Source organism: Corvus cornix, chromosome 3 (assembly GCF_000738735.6).
Source record: "Corvus cornix cornix isolate S_Up_H32 chromosome 3, ASM73873v5, whole genome shotgun sequence".
Classification (NCBI taxonomy): Eukaryota; Metazoa; Chordata; class Aves; order Passeriformes; family Corvidae; genus Corvus; species Corvus cornix.
In genome coordinates this window covers 50709481-50731303 of record NC_047056.1, presented here as the reverse complement: position 1 = coordinate 50731303, position 21823 = coordinate 50709481, and the positions used below count along the sequence as shown (strand labels likewise).

The 21823-nt window shown below is 43.0% G+C and overlaps 1 protein-coding gene across 10 annotated transcripts in view; it reads left to right on the top strand.

Annotated features, from left to right (window-relative positions):
- The window catches only part of NHSL1 (NHS like 1), a 184107-nt gene extending 167891 nt beyond the window's left edge, over nt 1-16216 (top strand). For 6 of the 10 annotated variants that reach the window (XM_039569900.1, XM_039569902.1, XM_010399782.4 and 3 more), the window contains 3 exons: nt 983-4393; nt 4922-5051; nt 8523-16216. In XM_039569900.1, the coding sequence (XP_039425834.1) occupies nt 983-4393; nt 4922-5051; nt 8523-9246 (4265 nt within the window). In that variant the 3' untranslated portion in view covers nt 9247-16216. Of the gene's footprint in view, nt 1-982; nt 4394-4921; nt 5052-5463; nt 5516-8522 lie in introns of all 10 variants that reach the window. The other 4 variants (XM_039569901.1, XM_039569903.1, XM_039569899.1 and 1 more) reach the window with 2 other exon arrangements.
- Nucleotides 16217-21823: the final 5607 nt, after the last annotated feature.

The window sequence follows — 21823 nt, the reverse complement described above, 5'->3', positions numbered from 1 at the left end:
TTCAAAAGCAACAGCCTTACACAGACTAATTTTAAAGCAGTCCTCTGGTTTGTGATTTTAAAAGGCAACTACCAATAAAACTGTAAATATAAAAGAGCCCTAGAATCCTTTCTGTTGACCCAATGATAACTATATTTTGAACTAAAACTGGTTTTCCATTATCTTCAAAGTTGGGGGTGGGGAGAGTTATGCCAATGTGATAATTCCTTCTTTTAGAAAAAGTGGTTATTTTTTTTACTTCCTGATGGTGCTGAGGATGACACAACCATCAATACCAGCTGTTTCTTTTCCCCAGTTCTTAGAATTTTTCCTTTATGGTAAATAGAAAATAGAGTTGTATGGAGAAACGTTATCTAATAGTTTTCTTTGCAGTGTCGGATAATGTTTATATAAATGCTGTTATAAGTATGTATTATTTGTGGTAAAACAATTCACGTTTCCATGTGGTAGCATTCTTTCAGACAAGCTGCAGGACTTGGAGAGCTATCTGTGTCTCCTGAAATATTTTTTTCTGAAATGTAATGCTTGTAAAAAGCAGAATTTTTTATTCGTATTAGTCTCCAGATTTCCTTCCCCTTTTCTTTATTGCATGAGGCATTAGCATGGGAACACACTTCACGTTTCTCAGGCTTTTGTCTGTTCCTGCTGCGTTGCCTACTGGAAGTCAAATAGTACTACTTGGTTTCTGACACAACTGATTACTATGGAAATTATTGCCATGTCATAAACAGAGGATTTCATGTGTCGAATGTGCGGCAGGAACGCAGATGATTCTGTAAGCAGGAGGTTCCTGGTAATATGGAAAAAGGGAAGAGAAATGCAGAAAACAGACGATGCCTCTGAAAAATCCATTGTTGCAGATTCTTCTTCAGAAGAAGGAGCAGGGGATTGAGCAGTTTGCTGGGTTGGGTTTTTTTTGAATGAGTGAGAAGATAAATGTGAATTTGCACTTCAAGAAATAATTATTTTATTTTGACTCCAGCAGTTGGTACTGGCCAAAGTGATTTCCGAGGGCATTCGATGTATGTCCCAGATCACTGTTCCACGCTAGGGAGACTAGACAGCTATCGCTCTGCTATGCAGCGCTCCGAAACCAAGGACACCAGCTGCCAGACGGAGGAAGTTAAAGTTGTGCCCCCTTCAATGAGAAGAATACGAGCACAGAAAGGACAAGGCATTGCAGCCCAGATGTCTCAGTTCTCCAGCTCATCTGGAAACATGTCGGTGATGAGTGACTCTGCTGCAGTTTTTGCTTCCCGCCAAAACGACGACATAGGTTTTCACAGCTTGCCTCGGGTTGGTGCGAGAGTGTCTCTGCAGTCCCTAGATCAGACACAGAGCATGATGTCGAGGCAGACAGAAGACATTGCTGGCACTTTACCCCACCAGATAAGTAAATTGCAAGTGGATGATAGTGTTGTGCATCTGAGGAATAATCCCACGATGGGGACCCTGTCGAGGCCAAAGTCCCAAGAGGTGAGAAGCTGTGATAGCGAGAAGCCCTCAAGCCCAGCATGTGTGGTCTCTCCTCATGCCACCTACTCAACGAGCATCATACCCAATGCAACACTGTCATCCTCCTCAGAAGTTATCCTTATTCACGCTGCCCAGAGTGTTGGATCATTGGATAGTAAAATTACCAGCTCCACTGCCTACCCAAATCCAAGAGACAATCCTGCTGCCAGCAGTGCAATAAGTGGGAAAGAAGATCACCATTCTTCAAGTGGTAACTGGAGTGAGAGTAGCTCCACACGTCACTCACAGACTTCAGATACCATCCCATCTAACACTGTCATGATGCTTTCTCTTGGTGACTCTGCTGTCTCTCTTAGCACTCCTGGGAATGCAGAGGCTGGGTCTCAGAGCATGAGCTACAGCTGTAGGAACACTGCTGCTTTAGCAAGCCCTTCCCAGGACAGCGATGGTCGGAGTGAATCCAGCTATTCTGGAGAGAGAGCACACGCAGCAGTGAGCAGCACAGAGCATTGGTTGTACAAGTCTTCAGAAAACAGTGAGACCCCTTCACGCAAGGTGGTTTGTACCACACCAGGCTGTGCCACGCCCGGCAGCAACCTGAGCAGCAGCAGCCTGGAGAGGACGTCGATCAGGGACGATTTGACTTCCCTGTATTCTTTGGACCACGATGGCTATTACGGCCCCATGCATATGGACTCCAGACTGAAGTCAGACATTCCATGCAACAGTACTAATGGTTTTGAGAACCCCAGAGACAACGTGGTAAATGTCTTTGAAGGAAAGGAGAAGAAACATCAGGATGACCAGTCAGGCCAAGGTGACAAATCCCTTGCAAGAAACATCTCACTGAAAAAGGCAAAGAAGCCACCTTTGCCACCATCCAGAACAGACTCACTCAGAAGGATACCTAAGAAAAAAGCCCAATCCAATGGACAGGTACTTGATGAAACACTCATTGCCACGCTCCAGCATTCTCTGCAGCTGAATCTTAAGTGCAAAAATGGCAGCTCCCCTTCCCAGAGCCCCTGCAGTGATTATGAGGATCCCTGGGTGTTGCGCTCCCGCAGCCAAAGCTCGGTCAGTGCGAGCAGCAGCATGATGTCCACCACTGCTCCAAACCTGTACTCCATCTGCACAGTCACTCCCTCCCAGAGTGAGACAAGTAGCATAAAGTCGGAGTACGCTGACCAGTGGGGTTACTACAGCGACTATGCTGCAGTGGCAGACGACCAGGTGAAATCTCCGGTGACCCATTCTGCCAGTACATCATCTGCTCTGAGCGATTACAGCATCAGCCACTTCAGTGATGGCTCAAGGGCTTCTGTGCCACAAGTGCCCAGTGGACTGGCCAAACCAAAGAGTGCTTCTCCAGAGAAATCCCACCGAGTCACATCACCATCAAGTGGGTACTCCAGCCAGTCCAATACACCCACTGCGCTTACTCCAGTGCCTGTACTTGTAAAATCTGCATCATCAGGAAGTGGGAAATCCAAGCTGAAGCCTAAAGTGCCTGAAAGGAAGTCCTCTCTTCTGTCTTCTGTCTCCATGTCTTCATCATCCACTTCTCTTTCTTCAAATACATCTACTGAAGGGAGTGTGAGTGTGAAGAAACTGGACCCTGCTCTGAGCCCTCCTCCGGATTCTGGTGCGCCTCCTCCACCACCTCCTCTTCCAACACCTCCACGTTGCCCTGAACTTTCTCCTCCCCCTCCTCCTCCTCCAGCAGAAGTCATGGATCTGTCACCATTGTCTGCCTCTCCCACGTTTCCCCCTCCTCCGCCAGAAGCCAGTGTAAATTCTTCCTTTGCTCAGACTGTTCCATGGTTTCCTCAAGAAGCCTCCATCAGTTCATTCTCTTCGCCTGTTCCTCCTCCTCCTTCTTGCTCCATAGCTGTCCCGCCACCAGCACCACCGCTTGATCCCAAAATAACAAAAGGTGCAACAATACACCCGCAGTTTTCTTTTAAGAAACGCAACCAGGACGATTCTTGCTACAGTCCAGTGAAACAGCCACTCACTAAGCAAGATGCATCGAGACCTGTGATGCCATTAGTAACCACCAAAGCACTGCAAATGGTGCAGTTGAGGTCTGTGAAAAAATCAACAGAAGGTGAGCCATCAGCTGAATCTGCTTCTGAAACCACTTCTCAGGAAAAGGGTACTGCAAATTCATCATCACAGTCTTCGCTAAAGCCATCTCTCTCACTAAAACTGAGTAGCAGCTTAGGCAACGAGGAAATGAAAACTCCAGGCACTTCATTTAAAAATGTAGTTCAAACGCTGTCTCGGGGTTCTCCTCTCATTCTCTCTGATAACACACGTGTACTTGACTGTGATCAAAAGCCTGTGAGTGCAGTAGGTCTGAAGAAGTCTCCTGAAGCTGATGCTCTGGGGTCAGCCACTGATGACACACCTGAGTCCTCAGTGCAGAGTGAAGACCTCCTTTCTGGCGTGTCACTTCAGGGGTCACCAACATCTCCTGACAAGACTCTGGTTGTATTGCCAAGCAAGAAACCACCTCCTATATCAAAGAAACCCAAGCTGTTCCTTCTGGTACCACCTCCACAGTTAGACCTTACAGTGGAGAAAGCAGCTGAAGTGAGTGATACTGCCAGAAGCCCAACTAAGAGAGACGCTGTGCTTGCACACTGTGAGGAGGCGAGAAATTGTCTTACAGATGGACTCGGTTCTAGCGAGATGGACTCTGGCAGCCTGGTTCCTGAGGGAGGAGCTGCTGGATTCACCTTCTCTGAGACAGTGGGAGCGAATGCCTTTGTGGTACAGCCTGCTGCATCACCAGTTCAAGAAGAACCCAGGCAGGAGGAGCAGTCTGCTTTTGATGAAGGAAGCAGTTCAGGGAGCAGCCAAGACAGTGGCAGTAACACTGACGGGCACCTATCTCAAGAGAACGAAAGTGGTGAGTCTCTTTTCTGACTAACTCAGATGTAGCAGTAGCTATTTCAGAGAAGGTGGGGAGTGAGAATAGCCATCCTAGCATTGAGGTGGGATTCTGTAGAGGGCAGAACCTCTTGTGATTTTTACAACTAAAACGTCGCAGGGATCTGATTATATTTAATGAGTTTTCTTGCAGTTCTTTTCTGACTTTGCATTGTTGCAGACACAGAAAGAAAATGATGCTTTATTTACCCGTGCTAGTATTAAAGCATGCTATGAAAACAATTCGTTAATTTTGGTTTTGTATTTTAGTGGAAACCATACAAGTTTTCTTTTGTTACTGTTCTCCGCCTGTTGTGTGTGAGCAAGCACAGGCATTTCATGCACTGCAGTTCCCTAAGCAAGTGTTGATCTGAAATCACCATAATGACAGCGCTGCACTCAGTCCATTGGATGCTTCTCCTTAGTGGCAGTGAGGGCTGGTTTCAGGATTACATGCCCGTGGCGTTAGCATGACAGACTGACTGCGTTGTTCATTCTCTTTGCACAGTGGAGGTGTTTGAATCAGACACAGCCAACAGTTCATTCCTGCCGAGCAGTGGCTATGGGGAAGAGACAGATGGAGTGGCAACACCAGCGAGACCAAGGACTACTGAGGATCTTTTTGCAGCCATTCACAGGTACTGCAGAAACTGCCTTTCCTGTACTGTGACGTCCGGTAGGTCTCGGAAAAATAAATTTAACATTGTTTTACTAAAACACCCAATTACAACAGTCATTGCTTTAAGAGAAAGCATATATTTATCAACTTTCTACTAAGCCTATATGTGAAAAAGATGAGGAAAAGAACTTACATTTTATTGTTTTACAAATGTATTTAGTCCATTCTGAACTAAAACCAACCTGATTAAATGGATGTAAATTATATTATAAATACCTTGCCCTTTAAAATATCAAGTTACGTCTAGTATTTATTGTACTGTTCTCAATCTGCCCTATTAACTCTACTGTTGCTTTTTCTGTGTATCTTTTTGTTTTCATTCTCGTTCTTCTCCATCTCTTTTTACTCTCTTCGCTGCTTATATGGTGCAGTTTGGGACAGAGGCTCAACGCTAATGCTTCATGGCAAGCGTGGCTGAAACTGGCAAGTAACACAACATGTCAGTCATATGGCAAAACATATGGCAAACGCTGGATTATAGTTTGCCATAATCCAGCCTGAGGTCGGGTGTTTTGTGTCAAACTGATTCGTGAATGAAATGTGCAATACTGGCCCTATTATTAATGACATCATTCATTTCCCTTGAAAACAAAATCGTCCCGAATGGCAGCTAGATAACGTGTTGTTCACGTTAGGTGTCAAAAAGCAAAAAACCCAAGAAAGCCCCAAGGAAAGGAGCGCCCAGAGGCAGAGCAGGGAACGCGCGCTGCCTTCGAGCAGCGCTCCCGCAGCGCGGCCGGAGCCGCCCCGGGCCGGGCTGGGCGTGGCGCCGGCGCCATCGCGTGGCTGCGCCGCGCACTGCAACCCGCAGAGGGGCCGCCTCCCTGCCGGGGAGCCGGGGCTTATCCCGGTGTGCCGTCAGTTCGCACGGCTCTGCCCGAGGTCTGCATCGGGAGGGACGGACGGGAAGAGAGCAGCTGGAAGCTGGGAGGCTGCAGCATTTTGGATGTAAATGCTATTTTTTTTCCGTCTTTGAGAACAAGTCCGTTCCAGACAATACAAAAATTTAATATATGTGATACTGACTTTTTATAATTTACTGTTACCCCTTAGGACTTGACCTGTAGGAGCCGTTCTGAAAATGGTCTGTTGCATTCATGTTGCATGGCACTTGCTAGAACTGTGGCAAATCTGGTTTTAGAATGAGATATTCTGGCCAGTAGCCTTTCTCCTTTATGTATGCAGATACAGAGTGGATCTCTGTGTATATGCACATACCTCTAATTCATGAGTCTGTGGGGAAATGGACAGTGGAACTGGATGTGACAGACTTGACACATTTTTTATTAAGACCTTGCTTTTGCTGGCTTTTGACTTAAACCAATATCTTCCTTGGTTGTTAATTAATAAAAAAGGCTTTGGTTTGCCCCCACTGTTCCTAAGAGGTATTATTTCAGTAATTGGCACTCTTGAATATGTGCTTTGGAGCAAGATAAGAAATTTAGTGGTATGTACATTAAGGACAGGAAGAACAGTTCTCAATTTTAAGTCACAGTTTTGTTTGAACATATACCCTGTCTGTGTCTTAAAAGCCACCGAAACCAAATTTAGTTCTTAATTTCAAGTTTCTTCCATAATTAATATATACTGAGGAAAGCTGGCTAGGTGCTGACAGCAAACTGACTGCTCTGCCCTGCATTCGCAGTCTTATTGGATCCCTCCAAGTTAGGATCACAAAGCCTTTCCCTGCAGATCTTTGCAATTGAATTTTTTTTTCCAGTTTAATTACGGGTTTGCTAGCAATACAACCCCAGCATTGCAGTGTTTAAAGATAGCCATAGGTAGCCAAAACCCTAAGGAAGGGAAATCTTTTCCCTGTAACAAATGCACAAATGTTCACATACAGACTCGCAGAGGATCCAAGCACCAAAATTATCTGCTGCCTACACACTCACACAGTTAAATCTAGGTGAGGTTCGTACATTGGCCTCTTCTGAAGTCATCATTTTATCCCTTTGCTGTCTTCTGGTGTCCATTCATCCTCAGGCTGAATGGGCATTGGTATTACATTCTTATTCCAGAAAGACAGGTGGAGGCAGCAGCAGCTGCTGTAAATAACAGCTGGTACAGCTGCCTTTGGGGGTATCACAAGTGAGCTATGTATAAACTGCACCGCTTAGGAGAGATGGGATCACTCCAAGGTCTTGGCACAGCCTATGGCAGTGTCCATTGCTGCCACCTACTCAGCTGATGGATCTTGCTTCTTTGTTTTTGGGGGTTTTTAAATTATCAGTAGGCTGTGATGCATGAACACATTTGAGCTTGCCTTGGCAGAATCTCAAGGCTTTTAAGAAAGTAAAGCTAAAGATCACATTAAGTAGAAATCTGTTTTACAAGGGGAATGGTCTGGATTGAACACATGCTTGATAAAAATTAATATGGAGTTTTATAGCATTATAATTTTATATTTCTAAGAAGTCCGTCGACTTGTTTCAAGTTTGTGCAAAAATATCATATTAGGCTTTATACAATCTTTTTTAATTAATTCTTGCTCAGCAAAGAAACAAAGCAGCTGTGCTGCAGATCCCAGGCATGGACATTTCTTTAAGATTTCTAGTAATGTGAAAATGAGGCAATGAAAGTCCAGTTTCCACTTACTCCCAGTTCCATGGTTATTTCTTAATTTTTTTTTTTTTTTATGTGTTATCCCTGCACTTTGCATTTAAATAGATAAACACTCTGCTTTTTCATTTGGAAAGATAACTTTCTTGTCAGGAAGTTGGTCTCTCCTTCATTTAGTCAAAAATTGCAATGACAGAGCACCAACATAACTGTGAATTTTGTCTGTGCATCTTGAGAGGAGCTGGAGAAGTTTTTTTGGCTATTTATTTAATATTTGGATTAGGGAGGTTCTTTTTTAAAATCATTTAATCTGGAATTGTTATATTGTGGCACCCTTTTCTTCATCTTCAGCAGCAGTGCATTGCTGCGTCCTTTTCTCTAAAGGAAAGTGCACTAAACGACACCTCTAATTCTCCAGAGAGTGTCAAATGAAATCATAAAATGAAACAAAACAACCCATATACTCTAGATGACATACTTTGAATCAAGTCCCCAAAGTAACAGAGGAACAGCATGGTGTATAAATCTTTATAGCGCATTAGTCTGAGCAGTTGAATACTGACTCCAGAAAACCCGATTCACTAAATTTGCAGAAGTGTTTTGAACATCAGTATTGCCAGTTTTGGTAGTTTCATTGTTCCAGATTTGCAGAAAAAGAGTAATAAACTTATATCACCAATACCTGCATTAGTGCCTGTGCAGTTCTGGTGGTGTTCTTACTCATGCTTTAGATTTAGATCACTTCTCCCTTTTCCCTGTCTCTGCTTTAGCTTAATTCATTGTCATCCCTCTAAACTGAGTTTACTTAGGGGAGGTAAAATGTTTCATTTTTGTGTTGTCCTCTTTTTTGTGTGTGTTTCAAACTCAGATCCAAAAGGAAAGTCCTTGGCCGTAAAGATTCTGAAGACGACCGTACCCGCAACCATTCTCCATCGCCCCCCGTAACTCCCACTGGTGCTTCCCCAAATTTAGCTACCCTCAAACAAGCCGGATCTATTCAGAGAAGCATTCGCAAGAGCAGCACCAGCAATGACAACTTCAAAGCCCTGCTGCTGAAGAAAGGGAGCCGCTGTGACACCAGTTCCCGTATGTCCGCAGCAGAGATGTTGAAGAACACGGACCCGAGGTTCCACCGGACAAAGACAGATGCCTCCCCTGACCTTTCCGACATCCCTGCCAGCTGCTCACCCAGCAAGAACAAACGGGCCCAGGAAGAGTGGGCCAAGAGTGAGGGCCTGATGCCAAGGAGCATGTCCTTCTCTGGCACGAGGTACGGCCGGTCACGGACACCCCCATCTGCTGCCAGCAGCAAGTACAATGTCCGCAACCGCATCCAGAGCAGCCCCATGACTGTCATTAGTGAAGGAGATGGGGAAGTGGTGGAACAGTCAGAGGGCAGGGTCCGGAGGACTTTGGAAGAGCAGCAAGAGAGGCAGCTTGATATGTTTAACAGTGATGAAATGGACATGAATGACTTTCCGTATGCTGAGGAGGCAAGCTGCAAGGAGACCTTGGATCCAGCCCATGTAGACTTAATGACTCAACCAGGTGCTTCAAGGAAGTGTCTAAACTCTTCAGCTGAAGAAAGTTAAAAGGCAGTGTGACTAAAGGCTTTGGATATTAGTCTAGAAAATCACAGGGACTAGATTCCAGAAGAAAGCCCAGACCAGGACAAGGTTACTTTGCTGAGCATTTATTTCACGAACTGCATGTGTATGTTTAAATGCTAAAGCAATGATGGTTTTGCATGGTTGGGTTGGGGTGGGGAGCACTTGCTTTGAATGAGTGGTCTGTGGCTTAAGGAAAGTTAACGGTTGAATTTTTTGTGTAAAGCCTTAGAAGTCCTCTTGTGGGGTGGGGTGGGGAAGTTTTCTCAGAGTCTGTCAGGGTGTGAAGCTTTTCTTTTTCTTGAGACTGCAATTGTGCAAGCAAAATTTAGGAATAAGCCTGAAGTGGGAAGGCTCCTGTGGTACAAGCTGGACATTTGGTTCAGAAGCATTGTAGTTATGCAGTGTAGTGCATTTGTTAAGCAGAGAGAGGCACAATGAGGCACATTCACCTCTGAGAGAAGCTGGTAGGGTTGGTGCTGGGATTACATGGCTCCTTAGTGGGTATGACCCTGTGTTTGATGAAGTGTGTCCTGCTCGAGCAATGAGCTCACCGGGTTATGGATTGGTCCAGGGTACTGTACTTTTAATTCTTTTTCCTGAGGGAAAATGAACTATGTAGTTGATGTGGAAAAGGGAGCTGATTTTATAACACACTACTAGCTGCTATGCAGCCACACACATACGCTTGGTGAAACACTCATTTCCAAGTGATTTGCTTCCTTGGCTGGAGTATTCCCTTAGAGAACTAGAACAGCTGGATGTGTGCGGAGGATGCAAGCAGACAACAGGAAAGTGGGAGATGAATGAAGCAGTGTACTGCCAGAATTTGGAAGGGTTCCTGTCATGGTTTAGGAATGGTATTCCCCAATTTAGTGTTCCCACCAAAACACTCCAAGCCATGTTCCGCTCACTCACTCCCCTCTGCTCTTACCTCTGCGGGTGACTGGAGAGGAGAATTGGAGGCACAAAAAGTGAAGTTTGGGAGCTGATAGAAGAAAAATCTACTGGAAACAACAGTGAAATAGGAAAATGGACAGTAACAGCAACAATAGTTACAGTGCACACATAAGAGAAATGGTTCACATGTGACTGCTCACCACACAGAGCAGAGCCCGGTAATGTGTGACCTGCTGCCCCACTTCCTTGTTCCCAGCAGTGTTGTGAGGTGGTGTAGAATAAGCTCTGTGTCCTGGCCACAGCCCCTCCTGGCTACTGCAAAAAATGAATCCTGTCCTGGCCGGACCCAGGACAGTTGTGTTTCTGAATTAGAAAGTTGACTTGCACTACAAAGCTGTAGGTGGAGCCCATCTTTCAAAACTGAAACTTGGGAGTTGTGTTTTGCCAGAAATCTGTCTTTCATTTGTCAAAATGGGGAGACTATTACTTTTCATCACTTGAAATACAGATACTTGCTAACTTTTGGTTACCAAAGAATAAGTTACAGTTACTTTCCTTTCTGATTTGCCTGCAGTATTGGTCTTCTTTTTTAACCTTAATAATTTAGTGAGGTTCATTTTTATTGTATATTTTACAGATAATAAAAACATTTAAGGGTTTTCCAATTGTAAAGAAGACCATTTAATTAGAACTGAAATATTGGCTGGAGTTTTTGGTTCTTGGTAGGAATGAACCTTTTAATTTTTAATATGAATTTTGCATCATTTGATGGCATGCGCAGTTTTTGTATTGTTTGTAAATATTGAAAGTTGTTAAAATATCTTTTGATCTCCTTACCGTAGAATTTTTACATTTTTAGATTGCTTTTAAGAAGAAAAAGCACTCTTTGTAGATTATTTATTTTAGAGAAATATGCTTGTAATCTCTTTCTTCAGTCCTTTACTTGTTAGTTATGTAAATTTCAGGGGCCTTCGTTTAACTCTTCCCTTCACAAGAGGGGAATAGTGCTGAAAATGCTGTGACTTTGCTTCAATAAAGAAAAAGCCTGCCAGTTGCCATATTGTCTTTTGAGTCGATTAAAATCTCCTTCAAAAGATGTGTCCCACAGCATATGGCAACCCACTGAATGCCATAATCCATACATCTCGCTACTAATCTCCAGCCTTCATTGCAAAATTTGCTAATGCACTTTAGAGACAACTAAAGTGTACTTACACATCCATCCCATTTTGGTATCTCAATTCTGAGACTAAAAAAGTTGAAATAATCCTAAGCTTTTTCCAGTGTCGGGTGAGTGTTTCTACTACTTCTCTCCTGCTTGCAACCTGTCCCAGAAAACTAAAATTCTTGGAGAACCAGATTATAAGCAGAGTGAGTGAGAAGTGAAATGGACAAGTTGAATGCAGCTGCACTCAGTGGAACAAGGGTGGGATTAACTGGTGCGCAGTGAACTTTCTACCATTTTTATATGCCAATGATATTTAAAGAACCATTGGATTTTTAAAATGAAAATACAATGTAATTGGATAAAGTAGGTTGTTTCAGATATTATTAATACTGATCTGAACTATGTTCTGTTACAAAGAGTAGCAGTGGCAGAATGTTTTGCGCTAAACATCTTGTGAATGTTGCTTTGGTCTGTCTCCCACAGCTGATCATATGAAACATGAAAGGACTACGTCCTTTTCACAGCAGGTACTGTTCCTTTAAAAGCCATGCTAAATGCTAGCCAGTCCTCATGCCACCATCTTGACAGGATAATGTGTAATAAAAAATACTCAGGCTTTATGTTATTGTTTACAAATGGGAAAATCATCTAAGTGAAAAATTGACGCACTGGGGAAAATTATAGCTCTGGTGACTGCAACTTCTGCAGCCCTTTTCAGCATTATGCATCAAGTGCCTGTAGGAGGGAGCATAGCCAGTTTATTCCCTGGTGCTGGCCAGCTGATGCTGCCCGTTGTTTTTATGGGCTATGTGGGGAACTCTCTGGAAAAGCCAGGCTAAATTAGCACACCATTTTGTCAGTGCAGATACATGAGATTAAACTTGAGTGTTGCATGGGCTGAATTTCCTCTCTCCCTCTCTGGCCTGCTCCTCTGGTCTGCTCCTCTAACACCCCCATCTGATATAAGGTGAACTTGGGCTGAAGCTCAAGCTTTGGCTGATAATGCAGAAGGCAATGTTTATGCAGCCCTACTGATGTTGCTGCATGACTACATTTTGCACAGTACAAGATGTAGTGAAATGCTGTAAATGTGCTGAAATGTGTTTAATGGTTCTTATAATATTTACTTAGGTAGGTGATGAAACTTTCTCACGGAGGTGTCACCGTGTCATCTCCCCGCAGGCAGAACTGGTTAATTATTTTGTCACTCTTACAACTTCAAAGTTACTTTCTTATACAGTAAGGTTTCTCCATAGGGAGGTTTTGCAGTTGTGGTTTTATTGGTCTACAATTGTAGATTAAGTTTAGCAAATCTCTGCTAAAGACATCCAGAGCAGGAGAGAGGACACTTGCAAACTTGGCTGTGCTGAAGAGAAAAAGCAGACTTGTCATCCTGATGCTTAATGCATCATACTGTTACAGGGCTTGTTCGGAGTTTACAGCTGGTCTGCAGTTTGCCTCTGAAACAAGAATCTTTATTGAAGCTCGATGTGAGATCAGTTTCTGGTTTTCCTTTTATTTGGAATGGTTTTCAACTTCAGTCTTTTTCTAAATTTTGCCCTATATTAACTTGTTTCATTCCTTTATGTTCAAAGTTCTGCTGTCAGATGTAGGCAGCCCCAGTCCCCCTGTGAATTGGAGCTCTCCAGTTATTCTGTTAATATGTTCACAAGGCTCTGGGGCATTTACAAGCCTTCACTGCTGTTTGTATACTGGAAAGGAGAACTTAATACCTTAATTGAAATGATGGAGGTTATGCAAGGAGCAATAGCTTGGTGAGCGGAGGTTTGGAAGGCTACTGGATATCAGTTAAAAGAATTGGGAAAGAAGTGGGTTATGATGGAGACAGGATTTTGAGAAACCAGGACTGGGATGCTGGTTCATGCATAAGGCTCTGCCTGAAAGAAGGCACTGGCAGAAAAGGTGAAGCAAGGAGATTACTGAGAAGTACAGTGAATGCACAGAAAAAGGTATGGGGTGGGCAGGCTACTGCAGATTCTAGATGATAAAGAAGTTTCAGCAAGTACAGAAGAGAGAAAAAGGCGAAGGAACAATGGAATAACACAGCAAGGGGAAAAAGAAAGTTTAGTCTGTGTGTTTCATTCTAATTCAAAGGGTGCAGAAGTCTGAAGACAGTCAAACATGGAGGGAAAAAAAAGCCAAAACCAAAACTCCTAACAATTTAGAGGAGGAAAATGCAAAATTGGGTGAGCTTAGAGGAGCAGTAACAGGCTGGAGTGAGGAATGCTCTAGGAGACCTCAGGCAGCACTGGATAGGTGGCTCTTGGGAGAGTTCTGTAGAAACACCAGGCCTGAAGTCTAGAAAAAGTAAAGGGGATTGGGAAGATCAAAGCTCAGACTGATCCTGTCTAATTTCTACCAAGAACTCTGCATCCATTGGTCTCAATGGACTGGCTACAGATCTCCAGACACCTGCACTGGGATAACCTGCTAAACCTTCAGTCATTTCCTGAAGCAAAGAGAGGCCACTGATGCATGCAGCACAGGGATGAATGTGTTAATAGATCTTGTCAGGTATTCTTTGGATACCCCAAAATTCTGGAAAAGCCATTCATAGCCGCAGTTACTGTTCAAACAAAGCTGTTGCCACAGTACATTTGAGTGATTCAAAATGATGCATTGTTTGCTTTTATAGGGGAGAATTAAAAGGATGGACTTCAACGGTAAAACCGTGTGTTCCGTAACTTACAGTGGCAATGAGGAATCATTTTATCTGTTTTATTTAAAATAACTTCAGTACTCACCAAAGGGAACACATAATGCCCTTGGTAGCTTTATGAGTTCCCCCCCTTACACCTTATTTTCTGAGTAACTTTCAGAAGGGATTTCTTGCATAGTTAAGACTAGAAAAGTCTTCTGACAAAATTGATAATTTTCTTGCTTCTAAAGAGGTGTTATCAACTTAAATCAGAGTGCAGGATTAAAATCTTGCAACCATTCAGTGCTGGGTTGTAACTGTGGCTACACTGGTGTGAATGAATTAACACTCAACAGAGTAAAAATACAGCAATGTTTGATAAAGATGTGCTGTGTCATATCTTATCCTGAAAAACTTGGTAAAAGCCTTGATAATGCTTCCCCTGCAGAATGTTGGGTACATTTTATGTTGCAAATTTAGCTCTTTGCAGTTGGGTTCTTTCACATAATGTGCAACCAACCTTTTAAGGGCCAATCAATGCTTCTCCCAACAATGCTAATGGAAAATGTCATCGATTTTTAGTAGGAAATTGTCTGTTAGTAGTGAATCCAAAATGTATGTGTATAAGCATGGGGGGAGGTATATAGAGAAGAAAGTCCAATCCAAATGTACATGAGTTGCTTCTGTCTGTAGTATACTGCTCTGTTTGTGCACCAACCTTCAGTATAAAACCAGAATTGTTAGCTACTGAAGGAAAAAAAAAAAAAAATCTGTCAGGACACATAAGGTAGCAGAAGTTCCTGCATTTTCACTATCTTTGGAAAAAAACGGTAAAAATTTAAGTTCCATGTTTGGATAGTAAAAACTAATTTGGGAGGAACAAAATGTGTAAATTACAAAACCAAGCCCAAAACAAAACCCTGCAAAAAAATCCAAAACCCCAAAACACCACAAGATTAAATCCTACAAACAAAGAAGAAATAAAAGAAACTAAGTGACCTGTCTGTCATCTGGAGAGGAATGTTACTCATGTGCATCTCGGTAGTGCACTAATGTCTTCTTCAAAAGTCAGTCAAATACCAACTCAGTTTACTTTTTCCAAATGAAATTACTGTCTGTTTCTGACAGTCCTTTCACACTGGGTTGCAGAAAATGGACACAGAAATTCCTGCCTTTAGGAGTTAAATTTGGAAAAAAATCCTGATTTCTAGGTCAATTTAAAACAGGTGAAAGAGCATTACAATGACACAAGAATTCGGTGCCCAGTGCAGGGTCACCAGCTGAGAAGCTGCCTTAGTAGAAGATGGTCCCATCCTTTTTGCCTTCATCGGGATGTTGTAGTGTGCTGCCTGGAAGTACAGCCATCACAGACTATGGAGTGATAATGATTTTAATGTATTTACTTTTTTTATAGAGTCCTAATACAAAACACAAGTACATTTCAGAAAGGAGATCTTAAGGGAAACGTGTACACAGGGAGCATGTGGCTGTGAGCAGAGGTCGTGCAGTTGCACAGAAGTCAAGGTTTGGGTCTAAGGTAGCTTAAGTCTATTTGCAAGTCATGGATACAGAGTATCAAACCACTGGTGATCCCAAAGGAGGTTGGCATATCCCCATACACAGCACACTTGGATCTTTAGGGCAAACATCAAACAAACTTAAATTACACAGAAAGGTCTCTTGTGATGTGATATACAGGAAAAAAGTGTACCTCAATGTCATATTCAAGAGACAGCCCTTTATTTATTCCAACAAACACTAAGACTGATTTCTATATTCACTGCATTGCCTTGCAAAATTTGTCAGAATTTAAGATTGTGACTTGCGGAAACATGAAAAGTAGTTGATAGGTTATTTTGAGTTTAAAAAACCACAAGCAGTACTCTGGTTTTAGACTTAAGCACAACCCAAGGCAAGCAAACTTTTTCTGAAGTGCAGCTTTGAAGTCCAGGACTGACTGCAACAACTTAGTCATCAAATTCATGGGATGAGTTTCTTGCATGATGTGACAACCTCATGTGGAGCCCTGTTGTATTTTGGGAACAAAGAATCTAAAAAATTATTTTCTGTGCCACAAACTTGCTCTCTCAAATGATCACCAGTGTCTGGGAAATTGTAGTGACCTCTTTGAACTAAAAGTCCATGTTAGAAATTATCTAAAATACTTGCTGAGAAAAGAGGGAAGAAAGTGTCTTGACAATAAACTGAAATGTCTTTCTCAAAAGTCATTCTGGTTGTTACTCTTGTTTGTTGGACTTTTCCTTCTTTGGATAAGCCAAATCTCATGTCATCTATTAATTCCTGTAGAGTGCCTTAGCAGTACTCTTTCAACAGGTATTTCCTCGTCCTGCTTGAAACATCTTGCTAGCATCAAGAGTCTTTCTATGTGATATTGATACATCTTTTGGAAGGCCTGCCAAGAATAATAAATATTAAGGGAATCTGAGCTTGATTGTCCTTTATGCCCTAGTCTGTAGACCATGGACTTCCCAAAGTTCATCTTTCTGGGAAAATGCCATCAGGCAAAGCAACTCCTGCTTTTGTGCATACCACATGCATACCTGACAGAACAGGGGCCTCCAGCCTTGTTGGCTCTTCAGCTGGTACAGACAGCCAAAACCTTTTTGCTAAACTGTGGATTCAGAGAAGAGTTTCCTGCAGGTACTCTGACATTTTCTAGCATGACCTGCCAAATCTTTGACATGCCTCTTGGAATGCCTGCTTTCCTTAATGCCAGCCCCAGGTGCCACCTTTTCATTCTGCTCCAGCAGAGCTCCAGAGACTGGCACTGACCTCCAAGCTCTCGCTCACTGTCCCATTTCACACCCATGTCCCTCTAACGAGAAGCTCAGGTCTGTGTCCTCAGCCACTCCACCTCATCCCTGCAGCCATGAAAGGCCTGCAGACAGCAGTGGCACCACTCCAGCAGTAACAGTACAGGCAGGCTCTCCTGGCTGTGCGCTCGTGGTGAGGGAGGTGTCTCTGCCCTCAGCGCCCGACATCAGGCTGTGGTTTGTGCCCACAGTGTGGGAGTCTCTCCTGCAGTCTGTTAGCCTAAACCTTGCAAGACTCGTGCCTACAGTCTATTTTACTGGCCTCTCCTCACCTGCAAATGTTTGGGTTTCCAAAATGCCTTTGAAGAGAGGTGCCCCTTAGGACAGAAGATGGCAAATATTAAACAACTTTTCAATGAACAAACTGGTGATGTAAACTGGTGAGATAACTGGCTGCACATCTTGATTCACATTTCTTAAGAACCTGATGTCCTGAGACACTCTACCTCAAAAGTAGAATTCCATCAAATAGGGCCTAATTGGGAACACTGGAAATTAATCTTAAATTTTACCTGGTAGTCTTCAATTCCATTTTTTAGCAGTCTGTAACTCTGAGGAGATACTGGAATGTGGATTCAATTTGTTTCCTTCACATTTGCAGAGTGTTCAAGTTTTTTCCTCCCTCCCTAGCTCCTGGTGGCACAATGTTTTTATTGTGATATGAACAACCGGCTTGGGATAATAGCAGAAGACTGGTGAGTAGGATTATAAACACACTGAAGTGACTTGCAGCTGGGGTGTAGAAAAACACATACATCATACTAATTGTTGTTTAGCCTTGTGTGTTTGACAAGTAGAACATCTGTGTTTAGATAACATAAGCCTGTGAGAGACTTAGAGGCACCCTATCAGACATGCTTGAGATTCCTGCTCTGCTTCAGGAAAGATCAAAGCACAGTGGCGAAATACCTGTGTGAATCCCTGACAAACAGGCAACGACAGCAGGTTTGGTGATCCTCTAGCATGGACCAAGCTCTGTGGTGCCTGTGTCCCACTTGTGTGCCTCTGCCTGGGTGCTGCTTTGGGGATCTCCTGGTCAATGAGGTAAGGGAAATGAACATCATCTTTGTGTTTTTGTGGTTGCTCCTGTGTCTCGCCTGTGCTGACTCATGCAATCAAGCAGGGAAAGCATGTGATTATAGAAAGTAATACATAATCTGGTGAGACAGAATCTGCATAACTTGTGGCCTTCGTAAGATGAATAAAAGGAAAATGTGAGGGTTTTGTGTGAGAATTGAATTCATAGGCAGTGAATGCCTATGGTAAGAGGGTAATGACTTCCTGTACTACAGGCTAATTCAGACCAGGTTTTGTCTCCAGGCAGCACATGATTTGGTTGATGAAAATGAAAACTTAGTTCCCTAATGCAGGAAAGTAGGTACTTTATCCAAATTTATTATTCTGGAGATTCCCTTTGGGTTATAGGGACACAAACCATTTTACAGCTCCACACAAATTAATCCATACCTGACAGACCCACATGTTTCTCCTCTTTCTTCAGCAAAGATACCCAATTCCAAGAGATTAATTCCATTATCCTGTGTTTGAATGGCATTAAGAGAAGACTGCAAAGGCGGATGCAGAGTGGATGTGCACCAGGCTCGCTTGGGGCACCATCAGTATTTTCATCCCTTCAGAAGATCAGGTAAGTGAAAACAGCTCAATGGCACAGAAACTCGGGCAGATCAGCTAAAGAGCATGGAGTTCAAGAAAGCATCTGTCTCAGTGGCTTCATTTGCTCCTTTAATTCTGCAAATAAATCTAATATAACTTTGTTGTTCTGCTGTAGTTCTGAGGGCAACAAAGTACAAATGCCAGTTTTTCTGTACCTTTACAACTTGTTGGATTCTCTGCTGCATTGCAGAGGGCACACTGCAATAACATTTTCACCATATATACAGAGGCTTTCTTCTACGTGGGTTTTCCTCAGTGTCTTACAAGAGATGAATACTACAGTCCTTCCCATAGTGAGGTCATTGTTGTAGTCACTTTCCTTGAAATTTGAGTTTCCATGAAACTTGAAGAAACTTCATATTTTTGAAATTACCTGACTTCATACAGATTTCACAGAGAGGCCTTAACAGGGCAGAAAAGCCAGTAAGAGAATAGACTCAGAACCCATGCAGCATAATCACATTACATTAGACTAGTGTTCTGAGGAAACCTTGCTACCCAGCACACCCTTTTTCCTCAGCTCCCAAGGAAGTACATCTGAAGCATCACTACTAATCCTGAACACTGTTTTGCAGCAAGCCTGCTGGGAACGGAGGCAGCTCTCTGTGGGCCATGCACTTTGCAGACCTGACAAAACAAATGTTCCTACCCCTAAGTGGTCTTTATTCAGCTCAGTCGTTTTCTCCTCATTGAGAACTGGAAAGTGTTAAGTTAGTCAGGGGTGGGCACAAGAAAAGACCACAGCTGCCTGTGGGATTGGGAAGACTAGGCCAGGTTGTAGCACCCAAGTCAAAGTCAATTTGAAACTAGCCAGACTAACCAAGAAAGTTAAATTTTGGCTGCATAATGATTTCTTAAGGGTTCCTTTAAGTCCTGAGAACCCCTTGATTGCTCTGCAGGAAACAAGCCACAGGTGAAATCTGATTGCAAGTTAAAGTTAATTTGGGGGGGAGCTTTGAAAAGCACAATGAAAGAGGTAGTTGCATCTGAAGTCGTCTGTAAGGCTGTGTCTTGCTTTCCCATGGCTTATCAACAGTGTTTGCTATAGGTACTTTTAAATACTTTTAAATGCACTGAGTTAAAAGATTTATTGCTATTTTATTGACTGTTACCCAGAACAGAATTCCCTCTGTTGAAAGTATCCTTGCCTTCATAATACCATATCAGGAAAAATTTGTTGTTCAGGGAGCTATATCAAAACTGAAGAAAGCCTGTGTACAGAATGGAAAACAGCTATTTAAATCCTCTCAAAAAGGTTGTAATCAAGTATTTCAATGTAGGTCAAATTTTCAATTGCCTTAAACAGTATAGAAATTGTCATATTATTTTTTATTCTTTGATACAAATTGCATTTAATCTGAAATTATAACTTTCTGAGTGGTGAGTAGTGGAACCAGAGGATGCAAAACTTACAGGCCTCTTTAAGAGGAAGAAGTTGGACAGTAGAAGGAGCTATGTAAAACACTTCTGGTGAACAGGGTGTGACTTTAAAGCCTTTGCTTTTCGTTCTAGTTCTTAAGCTGACTGCTGTAAGGACTGCTACTACCCATTAGCTTCTGTGCCCTTGATTGAACCAGCAGCTAGATTAAGGGTGCCCTGACTGGCAGAGGTATGGAGGATGTGGGTTAAAATTGGGCAGCAGTATGTGTCGTGTTTGCCAATTACCACTCTCTGTAAGGCTCTAAAGCCAGAACTGTGAGTCTCCTTCTGGGTTGCTGCAGTTTTGTGTTTAGCGAATTAAAGTAATTTGTGCTGATGGATCCTTGTGGATGTGAAGCAACCTTCATAATTCAGCAGGTACTTGGTGACCCTTACTAGGAATCTGGCAGGGTGTCCAGGCTCTTCCCTTGGTGTCGGAAAAAGCACTCCTAATCCTCCTATATGTACTTTACTCACCCTTTTCCATCTGTTAAGGCCTTGTACCTGCTCGGGCTGTTACCTCATCAGGGTATCTGCCAGTCACAGACACCCCCCCGAGGAAAGTGTGCAGGCAGGGGGACACAGGAGCAAACACTGATGAGGCTTGGAGGCCATCTGTCTGTCCTCTCTGTGCAGAGTGCCTAGGGAAGGAAACTGAGACAGATATGAGTAAGTGCTGGTCTACTCTGAGCAGACTATCTGGTATTAAATATTTACAACTGTGCTGATTTGCCAGACACTTAATGGTTCGATGCAGAGCTATTGAACTGTCACTGGGGTCTCTGGATGAAGCTGCCACTTGGTCCAGCTTTGGCAGTTCCCTCTTATTTCCAGAAACTTGGAGGATGCAGGGAAACATCTCCTGACAGGCTCCATCAGAAGCCCTGGTGCCATTCAGGGCAGTTGATCCTGTACCAGCCCAAGGAACTAGGCATTATTTAGGCACTGACAACTGTTTTGCTGCTTTGGGCAGACATGAGCAGAAAGGAACCTTTACTGTGCAGCTGTCACAAACCGGGAGCGAGGCAGTTGAGAACTAAAGACCGGGGTTAAGAATAATACATATTTTGTCAAAATTTATTGTTCAAAACAGTGTTAGCAGGAAAAATACCATTTGGAGTAGTCTGTGTTGTTGGGTACCATTGTGGTAATTTCTGAGAAGTACTAAATAAAGGCATACAACTTTTAAAAGGGCTGATACAGCACTGGGGGCAAGAGGCCCCCAGTGAACAGGAGTCACTGGAAACTCTCTAAGGCCCACCAGCAGTGAAATCCAACCTCCCTTGGAGTAGCTGTTGGATGTGGTGGTATCCAGTTCCACCAAAGAAGCCTGGAAAAATTGGGAATTTAATCTTAGTGTCTGTTAAACATGATGGCAAGCTACCTAATGGAGAGAAGGCCTTGCCAATCTCCCCTCTTCTGGTAGCTGGGAGTGGTGCCCAGCACACCTTGGGTCAGGGAAGCAGGTTGTCATTCTCATAAAAATTTCTTTTCAGCTCTTTAAAAATCAGTATAATTGCTCTAAATGCAAGCCATTCTGGAAATATTCGTTGTCTTGTAACAAAACTAGAAAATTATATTTACTGGAAGTTAATGCATGTAGTGTAAATATTTCCTGAAACTCAGTCCCAGCTAAAACAGAAAACCTGTTATTTAATAAGACTGGACAAACCAAAGTCATAAATGTTTCCAACAACTGTGTGGTCAGTTGGTAGTTGGAGTGGGCATGTGGAAGGAGTCCAGATAACTGAAAATACATAGGAGGTGATAATTTTTTGGAGTGATGTTAGCTAAAGAGAGAGAGCTGTTCATGTGGAGCTCTCAGATACAGTATGCAGGCATACTTCATGCTTATAGTTTAGCTTGCCTGCCATCCCTACAATATCTATTAACCTTATTTAAAATAAG